Source organism: Lampetra fluviatilis, chromosome 20 (genome assembly GCF_964198595.1).
Source record: "Lampetra fluviatilis chromosome 20, kcLamFluv1.1, whole genome shotgun sequence".
NCBI classification, from domain to species: domain Eukaryota; kingdom Metazoa; phylum Chordata; class Hyperoartia; order Petromyzontiformes; family Petromyzontidae; genus Lampetra; species Lampetra fluviatilis.
In genome coordinates, this window is record NC_136294.1 from 9723513 (window position 1) to 9742699 (window position 19187).

The 19187-nt window shown below is 51.5% G+C and overlaps 1 protein-coding gene across 1 annotated transcript in view; it reads right to left on the reverse strand.

Moving 5' to 3' along the window:
- Nucleotides 1–19187, reverse strand: part of LOC144937948 (pre-B-cell leukemia transcription factor 1-like) — a 230554-nt gene that overhangs the window by 24013 nt on the left and 187354 nt on the right. The window contains 3 exon segments of the mRNA XM_078865587.1: nt 975–1087; nt 4079–4238; nt 18600–18735. Coding sequence (XP_078721713.1) covers nt 975–1087; nt 4079–4238; nt 18600–18735 — 409 coding nt within the window.

The following is a 19187-nucleotide window of genomic DNA, read 5'->3' on the forward strand; positions in this document are numbered from 1 at the left end:
AAAGGTTACGTAAAATATATAAGGCTCTTTAAAACAACACCGTAGCAAGGTGGTACAAAAATGTTACATTTTGATTAGTATCAAAATAGTTTGGTTTCGTCACTGGCATTCCATCAAACTATAAATTATCTCTTAGTGTATTGAAAGTCCTCCATATTTCTGCTTTAGCTCACCTCTGTGATTTCATTTTCACATCTATTCTGCCTCCCGGCTTTCTCTATCACAGAAAATGCTGACTTCTCTGTCCGGCTATCTCTGTACCACGTGTCTCCTCCTCCTCCTCTGCTGCTCTTATTGCCGTAAACAGATAAGCCCCAGCGATGTGTTTGTCGCACTCTTTCCAAATAGTTCCAACACTTAAGCTGCCAGATATCTGGGAGGCTCAACTGGGACACACGGTATCCTGGCAGCCCGTCTCTCTGTTAGGCACGCCCAATGTTACACAGCCATGCCCACCAAACCACTATCCCCGCCCACACAGTGACTTTGCCCCTGCATACCCCTCATAGGCCTTACCCTCTCCTCTGCCACTTCCTCTCACTGCTCATGAGTCGAGGATGAAACCAGAAAGTTTTTAATTGGGACAAAATTAAAATTTTCACAAAAGCTTCAGAACATCTGGATAGCCTTTCTGAAAACAGGACTGTCCCCCGACCAAATCAGGACATTGGTAATCACAGATTTTTTACTTAAATAAATTTAACTCTAGCTTGACCTAGTCCTGTTTATACGTGTAGCGATGTCTTGATGGAGAGTGCTGACGATGGAGATGGTGGGGACGGATGCCTTGGAGGGGCGGTGAGTGTGCTCGTGATGGTGATGATGACGACGCCGAAGATGACGAAAGTGACATTTCAGTATCGGCTCGGTGGTGGAGGGCGGTGGTGGTGGCGAGGATTCCTCGGCACCAGTCCCACGTTGGGAGCGCCGATGGTGACGACGACGGGACTGCGCCGCGCTCGCTCATCCCTCACCTGCGACTGGATGTTGGGAGTCACCCCGGACGAGCTGTACGAGTCTCCATTCATACCCGGGATGCCCAGGAACATATCGCTCGGGTTTGGCATGGAGAACGAGCCAGAGGAGCCTTGGGGGGCGCGGGGACGAACGGGGACACACCGGGGGAAGGGGGGCGGGGGGATCGGGGGGGGGGAGGCGGCGGAGGGAGAGGGTGGGCAGTAGGGCCCGGCATGGCACAGCCCAATGAGTAGGCCGTGGGGTGCGTCAATAGTGATGTTTGAGCGATCGAGGCGGTGATGAGATATAGCATGAGGTGGGGTGGGAGGGGGGGGAAGAAGCACATGGGGTTGATATGGAGAGGAGTGAGGAAGACGTGAATGGTGGGTGGGTGGTAGGAGAGCGGGTGTTGGAAATTGAGTGGGGGGGGGGGGTCATGAAGGGGGCCAGAACAGCGATGAGGGGATTGGATCAGGGAGTGAGGGGACAGAAACAAAGGTAATAGTTAGTGGACCTATGTATTCCTAGCTCACAGAGCTGTCATGTCAATTTGCAAATAGTTAGCGGGTCGAGCCCATCAACTGGCTACGCTTGAGACCCCGGTTCAATCACGGGCGACTAAAACCCGGCCTCTGACCCAAGATGTCTCGCTGGTGCAGGTTCAGTGTCTGAAACACAGCCATTATGAACCCCGTAAAGCCACTTCTCTCATCGCATACTTTGAAACATTTTACACATTTCTGTACTATTGCTGCAATATTCTTTTTTCCCCCCACATTTTTATCAACGGTAAATTTTAAGGTTTTAAAAAATCTGAATAGGATTTCAAATTCCAGTCGTGATGGCAAGGGGATGGCGTCGACTTAGCCCTTCAATCACTCTGGGGTGGATAAAATCAGTACCACTTTGTGAGACATCAACAGTGGTGGTCCTATGGAAGGACTCTGCCTGAGCAATGTGGAATTACCACCTGGCAGGCTCATGGCCGGTTTGAGAATGAACCCCGCTGGTACTTGTAAATTATTTAGATTCGAATCCCACTCAAGAATCTCCCACGCTTTTTAAGGTCGGAAAATGTCCCGTGCATTTGGCCAAATGTGGTGGCCTCCCTCTCGGCACTGTCAGGAACTAGGAGTCAGTTTGAAGGGCATTTAACGAGCAAGCACAAACATGCAAATGTAGATGACATGCAAGACTAGCGTTCTGTATTTTTGGTTTGCTATATTGTACGGGGGATAAAAAATACTTTTTTTTCGAATGGCATTTTTTACATAATAAAGGTTTGGTGAATTGTTTAAGCCAATGCTTATAAGGGAATACGATTACAGGAGATATAAAGTGCGTAGAGGAATTGGTAGCGTCGTAAAAACAAACACAAAGCTACCAAGAGAAATACATTAATGGGTGATATTGCAATGACCCCTTTTGGGTCATAAAATTAAATGGCCTAATTTTTTGTTACTTTATCCTATGAAACCTTTATATATGTATTATATTAAGAAGCAAGCAATTGGCCTAACAATCCACCAAACGAACCTCCAGTTTAAAGGCCTTCACTGATATGGGATTATGAAAATTATTATTGTTGTTGTTGTTTTTGCTCGAATTATTTCAGCCTACCGACTTGGGTGAAAGATTTCCAATGCGAATATAAAAAAAAACCCCGATCTTATTAAAATCCCGCCCCAAAAAACAGTTAAACGAGCGAACCAAAAATACAGAATAACAAATTCACATCACGTCGGCAACGTCAGCGGCAATCTGAAACAACGTACGCATGTAAAGGCATCAATTCTTGCAGTTTGATTCCGTTAATTGCACAGGCAAACATTACTTCGCCATTAAATGCATGGGCAGTCAGTGGTCAAGAAATAGATATGAGCCTTGCCGAAAAACAATTTGTGTGACTTAAAAATGAGGAACCCACCCAACACCTCGACTCGTGAGTTTAACAATCAAAAAATACCTCTGCCCCCCCCCTCCCCTCCCCTCCCCGGTAAATTTCGTTCCCAATATTAGCACGTGTCAAGGCAGGCCGTACCAACGCAGATGTGAAGCGGTGCCATCGTTAACAACACAACAACAACAACAACAGCGGCAGCAGCAGCGGCAGCAGCAGCAGCGACATCAAACAGAAAAAACATCACCACCGCCATTATCAGCAGCATCAGCGTTGTCGTCATCATCATCGCCATTCTCTCCATGCCGCAAAAAAAAAGTGTTTTTGTACACATGCTGGATTATATATTGGAAGTATTTTTTAAAATGCGATTTTATTGCCAGTGCCTTTCGTAAGATTTCCCCCCAAACCACATCGATTGAATTCAACTTTGGTGGTTTAACCTGTTGCTAAGACTGCCGCCTCCACCATAGGAACGCGGAATTCCCACCAACAGCTACGAGCTGCCACTGGAAATGAGTGCCGCTCGCATTGCCCGTTAGAGCATCGAGACCCTCCGACTTAACTGTGCCTCCACAAGTGGCACAGCGGTGAGCGCACATGACTCACAGTCAAGTCGGGCGAGCGTTCAAATTCCAGTCATGGGTTGACCGAGCAAATTAATCCCTCTGCGGCCAGGAAAATGGTGCCACTCAGTGGGAAGTCAACAGTGATCATTGTGGATTGAATGGAATCTGGCATGGGAATGTGTAATTTCCACGACTGGCCTGGGTCTGCCCCAGCGCTCATTTGAGCAGGAGATCACGTTGACTATTTTCCAGATTATTATTATCATGAGTATGCTCATATCGGAGTGCACAATCGCACGGGGAAGCCAGAATCGCCACCCTTTGAATTTCTCATCTCGCGGACAAGAGACGTGGACCTCGGCGGGCTCTCGCTCGGTTAAATAACCGACACCGACAAAACCTTGCACTGGCCAACAACATTCGGTCTGTCCCAATTGTTCGTGTAAACTCCCCTTCCAGCATGAGTACCAGCTCCAAAACAAAACCAGGGCAGCCGGCCCCACACACGCCGCTAACCCCGCATTCCCCAGCGCGGGCGCGAGGTTCGGCAGAAGCGCAAAGACCCGAGGCCGCCCCCACACAAGCACCCCTTCACACTGCGACTTGGTAGGGCCTGCTCCCATTGGCAGTGCTCTGCGAGTGCGGGCCGTACCAGCGGAGGTGGGGGTGTTGGGCGAGTTGGCCTGGCTCCCGTGGTGCACGCTGCTGGTGGCCGAAACGGCGGTCCGTGCCGCGTAGATGTTCGCCTCCTCCTGGAACTTACCGATGTTTTTCTTGTAGCGGATCCGCTTGTTCCCAAACCAGTTTGACACCTGTGCAGGGGGGCCAGGGTAGTCGGGTGGGAGGGGGGGGAGGAGTGGGGGGGGGCGCATGGGGGGGGGGGGGGAGAGTTGGGAAGGAGGAAGGGACCGGAGGGGGAAAGGGGGCGGGGGGGGGGGGAAGGTGGAGGGAAGAGAACGAGAGTGAAGGCGGAGATGGTGGCGATGGGGTCGAATGTGAACGTTCCGCGGATAAATGCGAATCTTATTGGTCGCGGAAGACCTTCGTGTTGAAGCGAACGTTTTACTCCGCTTACCTGGGCAGCGGGTAAAGTGTTCATCCTTTTAATGGGGGCGAGAGCCCATGTGGGGGTGAATGGGTGCGTGCAGTGGCTAGCGGCACAATACGCGCACAACAAACCCGGCCGCCAGAGTTCAATTTCCCAGCGACGGCTAATGTCAGCAGCGGGTGACATCTGAACTGGTACTGGGAGCGACCCACTTCACCAGTGTGGTGAAGAATGGCCCAACAATCCCACATGACCGCCCATGTGGGGAGAGGTCCTTTCTTCGGATGTCCAGCCAAATTCCTTAATGAGTTTATTTTTGCTTATCAATTTCTTTGGCCATGTGAGAGGGAACCAAAGTGCCCAGAGCAAACCCACGCATACGAGGAGCATCAGACAGATCGGCAAACCTCCTCGCTTACTTCCATCCGCCGTCGTTTACTTTGTGGAGCCGCAGGTCAGGTGACTTGCAACAGCAATGACCTCGTGGCATGCATTCTACCAATCCCACCTCCGCAGGGCGATGTATGACGGCCGTGCATCTCAACAGCAGCGTCACACTGTAGATTGGCACTTGGCGACAGAGTGAATCCATCCCAGTGGAGTTTGTGATTTATTTTACATTTTTCGGAGATCGTATTGTGGCCTGAAGCTCGCGTTACAGCTGCCACTCACGGTCTCCTTGAAGCGCCGCTGGCCCGGCTCCAATTCCGATTGGCCTACCGCGGAGGGTCAGAGGTCAAGTGCGAGCCAATTAATCGGCGGGGCTATAAAATGCAATTTATTCTGGGCAAAACAGTGCCAATTTCGGAAGCCACACGCCGGCAAGGCATTAAAAACCCACTGTGAAAAGTACCGCAATCAGCATTGGAAATTAAATGTGTCAAAGTGGTAATTGGATGTGATGCAAAATTACGACCTCACCTGTCAGAGCACCACTACGGTTTTGTCATATTGGGTTTTGCGCCTTTTCACGGCTGACGGCGCTAACCACTGCTGACCACGGCGAAAAATGTGGCTCGTCACCACGTGCCAACACGGGCATGGAGTTAAAGGAACGCATGAATGCCTAAGCAGGAAGCATTGTCAATTGCAGTGTCTTCCGAGTGCCAAGTCTGATCATGAAAGATTACACGCGTTTGGAGGGACCATTAAAAGTTTACAGGCTTGATTCTTGGGCACCAATATTTTATTGAAAACCGGTGCACGGAGCACTCCGTTATTTCCTTGCTCCCCGCAACGAGGGGCACTTTGTGCGAGGTCAACCGACGGTTGATTTGTCCCTCCTGTGTTTGTGCCTGGGCCCATGGGAATGTGGAATGGCCATCGCTTGGCTCGGCTGCCAATGGAGAGATGACCGTCACCAACAGTGCTTGTATGAGCACGGATTATAATAATTGTTATAAGGATGATAATTACTATTAATGCCTTAGCAATGACGTACAGAGAAAAAAAAATTCTAATTAGCTTAAACATAACTAAAATATGCAAACTGATCAAGCACTTATCTTGAATTGACCGTTCTTAGGAACGGAACAGGTTGGCATTGTGCATCTTCATGGTCCAACAGTAACCACGTTTGAAAATTGTTGACAAACTACAAACAAAAACCAATGGTCCTCTCTTTGAATGATCATCTGGGAGGTCCCATTGCCACGTGTCTCGTGAGAGGTTTGACCCCATCACCTACGATGGTGGGGGGGAGGAGGAGGGGGGAGGGGCTACACTGTTGTATGTTGAATGGAGCACGCTCACGTCAACCTCTTGGCTGATGACGTCATGGACCCGCTCGAGATCAACAGTTTTAGTCAAAAAAAAAACTTCAGAATGTTTTAATTCACTTTTTTTTGTATCAATCCACATTCTTCTTCGTGCGGCTGATGTTCATGCACAATACGGGGAGGTCATCATTCAGCAGTTGTCCATCTTTTTTTGGATTACACTGGTCAACACAAAAAAAACTTTTTTTTCTGGCCTGGACTTTTGCAGCTGTTCTAGACTAATTTCAGGGTGCCGATTCCAAATCTGATCTCAGATTATGCTATCGGCATACCCCATTTTCATTGATTTTACCCGAAATTAACTCCGTCACTTATGATTGCAAGTTGTTGCGAGTCAGTGACTGCTTTAGTGTTAAAATATGGTGCTGTATTTTTAGGATAGTGTGTTTATAATATCATTTTATGTAGATATCCACATTTATTTAATATTTTTCTTGATATCTCAAAAAGCTCATGTGATAGACAAAAACTGATGCCAGATTTGGAATCAGCACCCCAAAATTACCTTATAACCGTTAGAATACCTTATGCCAGAAAAAAAGTGTGTCGACCAGTGTTATCCATTTACATTAGGGCTGATAAATTATGTTTTTATTTATATATGAACATATTTCAATTGCTAACAGAAACCCTAACCACTAAAACCTAATCGCTATCTAAACGTCAACAATAAGAACCACCGTTTTGGGGTCTTTCAAATGCAAAACCATCTCCCCCACGTGCTCTCGTCTCTCTCCATCTGTGCCTCGCACAATCGGATCGACCGGACAGACTAATCAGATCGATGGGTCGCGACAAGAAAAGTAAGATGCGAAACTTGTCCCGTCCCCCCCGCGCCCCACCCCAACTAATGCGCGCCCCATTTGAAATCACAAGCGTCTGGTGCGACCTTACGTTCATATCGCCCCGCACTGCTATCTCACAGCACTGTTAGATAATCCAACAACAACCATCATCTCACTGCTCATCTGTTACCCTTCAATAGGACAAGGGGACGCAGGGGGGGGGGGGGTGGCAGCAGTGAGTGCAAGGGATGCTACCCACCCTAATTTAGGTACACAAAGTCCCAGCGTCTAATTGCATGGCTATCAACGTGCTTCCACTTCGGCAGGAGGCGATCACCTGCCCCACCGCCCCCACCTCCCAACCCCCCCCCCCCCCCCAATGCCCACCCCCCCCCCACGAGGCCCCCCTCCGCCCCCCCCTGTTTCTCTTTCTCCTCCGCACCGCTGGCACACGCAGGTGCACGCATAATTACCATCATTGTCAGGAGCCTGCAATTAAACACGCTTTTGTTCGCTCATTTATGAAAGGGTGGAGGGGGGGCGAAGAGTGGAAAAATGATGATAATTGTGTCGCCCAGCTGTGTAAATGTGAAATAGCGGCGTGCGGTGTGTGGGGGGGGGGGGCTGCTGGCAAGGTGAGGGCCTCTTCTGCCACGAGGTTAATCCGTGCCGACAGCCCGGCGCCAACCGAGCCTGCTCCAGAACCAACCACACTGCCATCATCGTCGTCGTCGTCACCATCATCATCGTCGTCGTCGTCATCGTTATTATTATTATTTATCACTGCGAGCAAGTGAGCCCGGGATGAACTTTGAATGCGGGGCCTCGGTTCCATGAGGACGCGATCTAAATTAGTGGGGGGGGGGGGGGTCTCGGTTCCATGAGTCAGTGATCTACATTAGTGGGGGGGGGGGGGTCTCGGTTTCATGAGTCAGTGATCTACATTAGTGGGGGGGGGGTCTCGGTTCCATGAGTCAGTGATCTATATTAATGGGGGGGGGGGGTCTCGGTTCCATGAGTCAGCGATCTACATTAGTGGGGGGGGGGTCTCGGTTCCATGAGTCAGTGATCTACATTAGTGGGTGGGGGGGTCTCTGTTCCATGAGTCAGTGATCTACATTAGTGGGGGGGGGGGGGGGGTCTCGGTTTCATGAGTCAGTGATCTACATTAGTGGGGGGGGGGTCTCGGTTCCATGAGTCAGTGATCTACATTAGTGGGGGGGGGGGGTCTCGGTTTCATGAGTCAGTGATCTACATTAGTGGGGGGGGGTCTCGGTTCCATGAGTCAGCAATCTACATTAGTGGGGGGGGGTCTCGGTTTCATGAGTCAGTGATCTACATTAGTGGGGGGGGGGTCTCGGTTCCATGAGTCAGCGATCTACGTTAGTGGGGGGTGGGTCTCGGTTCCATGAGTCAGCGATCTACATTAGTGGGGGGGGGGATCTCGGTTCCATGAGTCAGTGATCTACATTAGTGGGGGGGTCTCGGTTTCATGAGTCAGTGATCTACATTAGTGGGGGGGTCTCGGTTTCATGAGTCAGTGATCTACATTAGTGGGGGGGGGGGTCTCGGTTCCATGAGTTAGCGATCTACATTAGTGGGGGGGGGGGGGGTCTCGGTTCCATGAGTCAGTGATCTACATTAGTGGGGGGGAGGTCTCGGTTCCATGAGTCAGTGATCTACATTAGTGGGGGGGGGGTCTCGGTTCCATGAGTCAGTGATCTACATTAGTGGGGGGGGGGGGGGTCTCGGTTCCATGAGTCAGCGATCTACATTAGTGGGGGGAGGGGTCTCGGTTCCATGAGTCAGTGATCTACATTAGTGGGGGGGGGTCTCGGTTTCATGAGTCAGTGATCTACATTAGTGGGGGGGGGGTCTCGGTTCCATGAGTCAGTGATCTACATTAGTGGGGGGGTCTCGGTTCCATGAGTCAGTGATCTACATTAGTGGGGGGGGTCTCGGTTCCATGAGTCAGCGATCTACATTAGTGGGGGGGGGGTCTCAGTTCCATGAGTCAGCGATCTACATTAGTGGGGGGGTCTCGGTTCCATGAGTCAGTGATCTACATTAGTGGGGGGGGGTCTCGGTTCCATGAGTCAGCGATCTACATTAGTGGGGGGGTCTCGGTTCCATGAGTCAGTGATCTACATTAGTGGGGGGGGGTCTCGGTTCCATGAGTCAGTAATCTACATTAGTGGGGGGGTCTCGGTTCCATGATTCAGTGATCTACATTAGTGGGGGGGGGTCTCGGTTCCATGAGTCAGTGATCTACATTAGTGGGGGGGGGGGGTCTCGGTTCCACGAGTCAGCGATCTACATTAGTGGGGGGGGGGTCTCGGTTCCATGAGTCAGTGATCTACATTAGTGGGGGGGTCTCTGCTCCATGAGTCAGTGATCTACATTAGTGGGGGGGGGGTCTCGGTTCCATGAGTCAGCGATCTACATTAGTGGGGGGGGGGGGTCTCGGTTCCATGAGTCAGCGATCTACATTAGTGGGGGGGGGGGTCTCGGTTCCATGAGTCAGCGATCTACATTAGTGGAGGGGGGTTCTCGGTTCAATGAGTCAGTGATCTACATTAGTGGGGGGGGTCTCGGTTCCATGAGTCAGTGATCTACATTAGTGGGGGGGGGGGGTCTCTGTTCCATGAGTCAGTGATCTACATTAGTGGTGGGGGGGTCTCTGTTCCATGAGTCAGTGATCTACATTAGTGGGGGGGTCTCGGTTCCATGAGTCAGTGATCTACATTAGTGGGGGGGGGGGGGGTCTCGGTTCCATGAGTCAGCGATCTACATTAGTGGGGGGGGTCGCGGTTCCATGAGTCAGTGATCTACATTAGTGGGGGGGGGGTCTCGGTTCCATGAGTCAGCGATCTACATTAGTGGGGGGGGGGTCTCGGTTCCATGAGTCAGCGATCTACATTAGTGGGGAGGGGGGTCTCGGTTCCATGAGTCAGTGATCTACATTAGTGGGGGGGGGGGTCTCGGTTCCATGAGTCAGTGATCTACATTAGTGGGGGGGGGGGTCTCGGTTCCATGAGTCAGCGATCTACATTAGTGGGGGGGGGGTCTCGGTTCCATAAGTCAGTGATCTACATTAGTGGGGGGGGGGGGGTCTCGGTTCCATGAGTCAGGGATCTACATTAGTGGGGGGGGGGGGTCTCGGTTCCATGAGTCAGCGATCTACATTAGTGGGGGGGGGGGGGTCTCGGTTCCATGAGTCAGCGATCTACATTAGTGGGGGGGGGGGGTCTCGGTTCCATGAGTCAGTGATCTACATTAGTGGGGGGGGTCTCTGCTCCATGAGTCAGTGATCTACATTAGTGGGGGGGGGTCTCGGTTCCATGAGTCAGCGATCTACATTAGTGGGGGGGGGGTCTCGGTTCCATGAGTCAGCGATCTACATTAGTGGGGGGGGGGGTCTCGGTTCCATGAGTCAGTGATCTACATTAGTGGTGGGGGGGTCTCGGTTCCATGAGTCAGTGATCTACATTAGTGGGGGGGGGGTCTCGGTTCCATGAGTCAGTGATCTACATTAGTGGGGAGGGGGGTCTCGGTTCCATGAGTCAGCGATCTACATTAGTGGGGGGGGGGGTCTCGGTTCCATGAGTCAGCGATCTACATTAGTGGGGGGGGGGGGGGTCTCGGTTCCATGAGTCAGCGATCTACATTAGTGGGGGGGGGGTCTCGGTTCCATGAGTCAGCGATCTACATTAGTGGGGGGGGGGGGTCTCGGTTCCATGAGTCAGTGATCTACATTAGTGGGGGGGTCTCTGCTCCATGAGTCAGTGATCTACATTAGTGGGGGGGAGTCTCGGTTCCATGAGTCAGCGATCTACATTAGTGGGGGGGGGGGGTCTCAGTTCCATGAGTCAGCGATCTACATTAGTGGGGGGAGGGGTCTCGGTTCCATGAGTCAGTGATCTACATTAGTGGGGGGGGGGGGGTCTCGGTTTCATGAGTCAGTGATCTACATTAGTGGGGGGGGGTCTCGGTTCCATGAGTCAGTGATCTACATTAGTGGGGGGGTCTCGGTTCCATGAGTCAGTGATCTACATTAGTGGGGGGGGGTCTCGGTTCCATGAGTCAGCGATCTACATTAGTGGGGGGGGGGTCTCAGTTCCATGAGTCAGCGATCTACATTAGTGGGGGGGTCTCGGTTCCATGAGTCAGTGATCTACATTAGTGGGGGGGGGGTCTCGGTTCCATGAGTCAGCGATCTACATTAGTGGGGGGGGTCTCGGTTCCATGAGTCAGTGATCTACATTAGTGGGGGGGGGTTTCGGTTCCATGAGTCAGTAATCTACATTAGTGGGGGGGTCTCGGTTCCATGATTCAGTGATCTACATTAGTGGGGGGGGGGTCTCGGTTCCATGAGTCAGTGATCTACATTAGTGGGGGGGGGTCTCGGTTCCACGAGTCAGCGATCTACATTAGTGGGGGGGGGGGTCTCGGTTCCATGAGTCAGTGATCTACATTAGTGGGGGGGTCTCTGCTCCATGAGTCAGTGATCTACATTAGTGGGGGGGGTCTCGGTTCCATGAGTCAGCGATCTACATTAGTGGGGGGGGGGGTCTCGGTTCCATGAGTCAGCGATCTACATTAGTGGGGGGGGGGGGGTCTCGGTTCCATGAGTCAGCGATCTACATTAGTGGAGGGGGGGTCTCGGTTCCATGAGTCAGTGATCTACATTAGTGGGGGGGGGTCTCGGTTCCATGAGTCAGTGATCTACATTAGTGGGGGGGGGGTCTCTGTTCCATGAGTCAGTGATCTACATTAGTGGTGGGGGGGTCTCTGTTCCATGAGTCAGTGATCTACATTAGTGGGGGGGTCTCGGTTCCATGAGTCAGTGATCTACATTAGTGGGGGGGGGGGTCTCGGTTCCATGAGTCAGCGATCTACATTAGTGGGGGGGGTCTCGGTTCCATGAGTCAGTGATCTACATTAGTGGGGGGGGGGGTCTCGGTTCCATGAGTCAGCGATCTACATTAGTGGGGGGGGGTCTCGGTTCCATGAGTCAGCGATCTACATTAGTGGGGGGGGGGTCTCGGTTCCATGAGTCAGCGATCTACATTAGTGGGGGGGAGTCTCGGTTCCATGAGTCAGTGATCTACATTAGTGGGGGGGGGGTCTCGGTTCCATGAGTCAGCGATCTACATTAGTGGGGGGGGGGTCTCGGTTCCATGAGTCAGCGATCTACATTAGTGGGGGGGGGGTCTCGGTTCCATGAGTCAGTGATCTACATTAGTGGGGGGGGGAGGTCTCGGTTCCATGAGTCAGCGATCTACATTAGTGGGGGGGGGGGGGGTCTCGGTTCCATGAGTCAGTGATCTACATTAGTGGGGGGGTCTCTGCTCCATGAGTCAGTGATCTACATTAGTGGGGGGGGGTCTCTGCTCCATGAGTCAGTGATCTACATTAGTGGGGGGGGTCTCGGTTCCATGAGTCAGCGATCTACATTAGTGGGGGGGGTCTCGGTTCCATGAGTCAGCGATCTACATTAGTGGGGGGGGGGGGTCTCGGTTCCATGAGTCAGTGATCTACATTAGTGGTGGGGGGGTCTCGGTTCCATGAGTCAGTGATCTACATTAGTGGGGGGGGGGGGGTCTCGGTTCCATGAGTCAGTGATCTACATTAGTGGGGGGGGGGGTCTCGGTTCCATGAGTCAGTGATCTGCATTAGTGGGGGGGGGGGGTCTCGGTTCCATGAGTCAGTGATCTGCATTAGTGGAGGGGGGGTCTCGGTTCCATGAGTCAGTGATCTGCATTAGTGGGGGGGGTCTCGGTTCCATGAGTCAGCGATCTACATTAGTGGGGGGGGGGGTCTCGGTTCCATGAGTCAGCGATCTACATTAGTGGTGGGGGGGTCTCGGTTCCATGAGTCAGCGATCTACATTAGTGGGTGGGGGGGTCTTGGTTCCATGAGTCAGTGATCTACATTAGTGGGGGGGGGGGGTCTCGGTTCCATGAGTCAGTGATCTACATTAGTGGGTGGGGGGGTCTTGGTTCCATGAGTCAGTGATCTGCATTAGTGTGGGGGGGGGGTGTCTCGGTTCCATGAGTCAGCGATCTACATTAGTGGGGGGGGGGGGGGGTCTCGGTTCCATGAGTCAGTGATCTACATTAGTGGGTGGGGGGGTCTCGGTTCCATGAGTCAGTGATCTACATTAGTGGGTGGGGGGTCTCGGTTCCATGAGTCAGTGATCTACATTAGTGGGGGGGGGTCTCGGTTCCATGAGTCAGTGATCTACATTAGTGGGGGGGGGTCTCGGTTCCATGAGTCAGTGATCTACATTAGTGGGGGGGGGGGTCTCGGTTCCATGAGTCAGTGATCTACATTAGTGGGGGGGGGGGGGGTCTCGGTTCCATGAGTCAGTGATCTACATTAGTGGGGGGGGGTCTCGGTTCCATGAGTCAGTGATCTACATTAGTGGGGGGGGGGGGGTCTCGGTTCCATGAGTCAGTGATCTACATTAGTGGGGGGCGGGGTCTCGGTTCCATGAGTCAGCGATCTACATTAGTGGGGGGGGGGGGGTCTCGGTTCCATGAGTCAGCGATCTACATTAGTGGGGGGGGGGGTCACGGTTCCATGAGTCAGCGATCTACATTAGTGGGGGGGTCTCGGTTCCATGATTGCGGTGCCGTCACTCTGCGTTGCACTCCGGAACCTGTGTGCTGTTATGACAGTCGCCGGTACGATGTTTGACTTCCCCCTCTCTCACAGTTTAATAAGAAGGTATTCGCGACAAACATTATCCATAATAAAGGGGGGGAGTGTTTGGTTTGGGTCAGATCGCGTGAATCTAAATGTCTCTCACCCGAAGACGGTCGCTTGTTGTTGCGATCGAAACGTCGTGGTCTATTATTATTCCACCTACGTGACTTTGCCGAAAGAACCGAAGATTATATGGATATAAATGTGTCGTTAAAACCCGCCACCACCCGACGCAGCCAATCACAAAGTCATCGGGGCCACGCGTGGCATGCGAGCGCGTGTCCATGGCTCTCTCTCTCTCTCGCTCAAACATCACATCGCACAAACATGGAAATCATTACCGAATATGTATTTAATTGCATTGTAATTAGGGTGTGTAACGATTCACCCCCAACCCACCCACTGCCACCCCTATCAATTTGATTAATTGTCACAATTGGGGGTTTTTGAGTCCACTCAGGAATATATTGTTTATCTCACTCGCATTGTGTCATTTATATTGTCCCATTTTTAGTGTCCAATTTATAGTCTCACTCGCACTGTCCCACTTGTATTGTCCCACTTTCATTGTCCGTCTCGTCTGCCTAATATGTTCTAAGCCGTTTAATTAGTTCCACCGACCTCCACATAAGATTAGCATATGATATGCATTGATTCTAAGTAATGAAATCTTACGTACAAATTTCAACGCGCGTATTGTGAGCGTAAGAATCTGGTTTCCATCCAAGAATTGAGAACAACGATACGCGACTAATAACCGTCTTATCATCTCTCTGCTCGACCTATGGAGATATCAGCAAAATGAGAGTGGCGGCCGAGACTCCTCAATGGAGTCCCCCCCCCCCCCCCCCCCCCAGGGGACTTGTCGACGGTCCGAGTCCTGGGCAACCCTTGGCCGTCGATCACAGCCCCCCGCTCCGGTTCCCGTCTCTCTCTCTCTCAGGGGTTCTACGAGATTCCGGCGGGCGATTTCGTCTCGAGAGCGGATAGACGTCGTGGTCGTTGCGCATCTCCTGTTCAAAAACACTGACGTGTGTGCGTGCTTTCTTGTCCAATTAGCGAGCGGTCCGACTGATACGTCACCGTTTGCTTGCAAGACGAACAAAAATGGTCGCCCCACCAAGAATCGTCGCCTGTTCACGGGAGAGATGCAATCCTGCCAATTTGAGATCTCCCGTCGTGTTGATGCGCAACCGTAAAGTCACGTAGGTATCAAGTAAAATAAATCACGACGTTTCGGGCGCAACACAAGCGTCCGAAACGTCGTGATTTATTTTATTTTGTACCCACGTGAGTTTACCGAAAGAACCAAAGAGTATGGATTCCTGCAGTCACGAAAGCTTCAAATCAAGATAGAAGAGTCCATGTTTTGTGAACGAGGAGGACGTCCAGCGGCATCGCCCGGCGCTTTCGGATGCGCTTCTGCGGCCGTCTGCAACGCTCTTCCTCCCGCTGTTAGGAAACCGCTGGAGCCCGTGCACTTTTAAATCGAGATTGACAAACTCATTTCCTTTGAAGTGCTTTTTGTCTTGAGTTTGTGTTTCCCCCGCACGTCAGCATACGGCAACATACTCTAAAGCAGAGAGTCTCATCAAGAAGTTGCCGACATTCGGGCAACGGGCACGCCCTTCCTGCGCGCCACCCAAACCGCAGTTTTCGTCCTTCGACTGCGAAAGGCTCTCGCGCGCGTCGACGACGACGCTTTTTCACGCGAAGAAACTTTCGTTTGTATTTTTCCCCGACAGCCGTGAGCCGTGAGCCGTGAGCGCGGCGGCGGTGGCGTCGAGCCCGACGAGACTCCAACGCCACGGCGGGGGCATCGCTCTCCGGCGCTTCGCTTGGCGGTGACGTCACAAAAGCTCGTCCGATCTGCTCTCACGTTTCTTTACGTTCTTCGTTTTCATTCTTCTTTCTCTCCTTTAGACTTAAAACTTTCGTGACTGCAGGAATTCATATTCTTGGTTCTTTCGGTAGAGTCACGTAGATAGAAAACAAAAATGAAAAGCTTGTGTTGCAATCCAAATGTCGTGGGTTTTTTGCTTTTAAGTTTTGTTTTCTATCTCAGTGACCTTTACCGAAAAAACCAAGAATATATATTTCCTCTCCTTCTTCTTTGACTTTCTTCCTCTAATTTTAATCTTCTTATTTTTATTCAATTGTTCTCCTTATTTTTCTCTTATTCTCTTATTTTTCTTTTCTTCTTTTTCTTCTTAATTTTCATCTTCTTTTCCTCTTCTTATCTTGATTTTCTTCTTATTTAGATTTTCTTCTTATTTTAATTTTTCTCTTATTCTTTGCCTTTTCTCAGTCTTCTTTTTTTTCGTCTGCCTATTCGCGAAATCTCTCTGCTCGTGTCGGACAGCCGGAAACACGCAGCCTGGGCGCGCGTCTAAACACGTTGTTCAGTGCTCTCTTTGGCTTGCACATTCGTGAAGTGATTTTTTGCCATTCATTCAAAAGGCAATTTTTGCTCTCTCGCCATCCCGCTGCATTGAGTTGCTGCCGCAATTTGGACGGCGATTTGACAGTTTTTATTTCCCAACCGGAGCCGTCTGCGATTGGATGGAATTTGTCACATGCTGCTCATTCCTCCTCCTGTAAAGGCATTTACTACACGTTTATTTGGGGAAAACATGTAAAGGACATCTAGATTCGTATCCTGTTTGTGTGCAGGAGTTATTTTTTGAAGCATGATATGTTAACTACTTTGCCGGGTATATAGGAGATCGTGGCTTCGATGCCGACCCTGACGCCTGTTGTGTGTTTGGAGTTTGCAAGTTCTCCCCGTTGTCGTGTGGATTTTTCTCTGGGGCCTCCGGTTTATTCCTCCACATTTAGAATCAACATGCATTTAGACTATTTGGCTGTTACAAATTTCCACGTGAGAAGCCACTTCGTTCTCCTCGTGGTCGGGTGGATTGTTCTCCAGGGCCTCTGGTTTCTCCCTCCACATTTGTAAATGTGCTGCTTAGAGTATTTGACCGCGACAAATGTTCCACGCGATAAGCCACTTCTCGAGTTATTCTTTGTGGCCAGTGTATAGCTCAGTGTGCCCTTACCTGGTAAAATAAAAAATAGTTCGTCGATATTTGTTTTTATTTAGCTCTTGCATGATGGACGAGTAGCCCAAGTAGCACAGTAGGGGCCACACAGAGCTCGCTCACGTAGCGGTCCATCCACCAGAAGCGGAACCTTGACCTATGACGGCTGTTTCAGCATCGTTTTATACATTGTACCCCCAAGCCCCCCTAACACCTCCCCGCACGAGGAAGTCAACGGTCCCACCAGCGGAGCAAATGCTGCGTCGCCGTGACGTTCGGTCGGATGGACGTGCAGTCAAGAGCGGCGACTCCGTAACCGTTGTGTTTTATTTAGCATCGCTTCTACGCTGCATGGGGCCACACACCTGTCCATCACCCCTCACATACATCGCGTGTATGACAGGCAAGTAGCCAGAGAATGTCTCTCTGACCGCTTGGCTTGATGGACGCGCTGGCAGACTGTCGGACAGACCGACACAAAAAAAAGACAAAGATCCCCCGTATAGCCTGCAACGGACTCTTGGGGCAAGTGCTGTTAGCGAGCACCTATGAAGGCCAGCACGGCACGCGAGGAGGTGGGTGGCCAGCACCACGCCCGGCCGCCTTTGTCTCCCCAGTGGCGATGTTTACACACTGCACCAGGTACTCATTTGAGGCTGAGTCGACCTAGGGGAGGCCAAGGACCGGTTCAGATAATCGTCACTGGTGTTGGCCGTGAGCGGGAATAGAACTCGGGTCGCCAGGTTCGTAGTGCAGCGTAGCGCTAACCGTTACACCACCGCTCCCCACCAGATTGGCACACACACAGAGTGACACACGCCGCTAACAGGCAGACACATTGACACGTATTGACGCACAGACGGACGCACAAACAGTTAGAAAATATGGACATTGATAGAGATGCCAACACAAAACAGGCTGACAGAGACACAACACAAACAGACTGACACACAAAAATAAAAACAAACACAAGTGCTGTTAGCGAGCGCTATTAAGGCCGGAACGGTACACGAGGGGGTGGTGTGGCCACCACCACGCCCGGCCGCCTTTGTCTCCCCAGTGCCGATGTTTACACACCGCACCGGGTACTCGTTAAGGCTGAGTTAACCTCGGGGAGGCTCAGCACCGGTTCAGATAATCGTCACCGGTATTGGTTGCCGTAAGCGGGAATAGAACTCGGGTCGCCGGGTTCCTAGTGCAGCGTAGCACTAATAGCTACACTACCGCTCCCCATACGTACACACGCACGCACACGACACGCACACGACACGCACACGACACGCACACGACACGCACACGACACGCACACAGGCGCACACGCACGCACACGACACGCACACGACACGCACACGACACGCACACAGGCGCACACGACACGCACACGACACGCACACGACACGCACACGACACGCACACGACACACACACGCATGCACACGACACGCACACAGGCGCACACGCACGCACACGACATGCACACGACATGCACACGACACGCACACGACACGCACACAGGCGCACACGCACGCACACGACACGCACACAGGCGCACACACACGCACGCACACGGCACGCACACAGGCGCACACGACATGCACACGACACGCACACGACACGCACACGACACGCACACGACACACACACGACACGCACACGCACGCACACGATACACACACGACACACACACGACACGCACACGACACGCACACGCACGCACACGACACGCACACGACACGCACACGACACGCACACGACACACACGCACGCACACGCACAAGCGCGGAGGACGCAGAGGCGCCGGGATGGCTGACCTGCGAGACAGTGATGCCGCATTTTTTCGCCAGCTCCTCCTTGGCCTCCTCGCTGGGGTAGGGGTTGCTCAGGTGCGAGTAGAAGTACTCGTTGAGAATCTCTGTCGCCTGCTTGCTGAAGTTGCGACGCTTGCGTCTGTGCAAAACACCAAAGCAGGCAGCAGCAGCAGCGGTTAATTACGCATCACACCGTCACGAGATGGGGCTCAGCTGGGCTTTGTTTGCGCCTTTCGATAACGTCACAAATGCGATCAATGCGGAATGCGGTGGAGGGAAGCTAAACTAACTGTACTAAACTAAACTTTTAATTTTTAATATTAACTAAACTTTTAATTTTTTATATTAACTAAAGTTAACTTTTTATTTTTAATATTAACTAAACTTAAAATTTTTAATATTAACTAAACTTTACTTTTTTATATTAACTAAACTAAACTTTATATTTTTTATATTAACGAAACTAAACTTTTTATTTTACCAGGATAAGGCCCACTGAGCTGTATAGCTCTTTTTCAGAAGCGAACTGCCCACAAATGATAGCTCAACGAAGTGGTTTCTCACGTGGAAATGTATAGCAGCCAAATACTC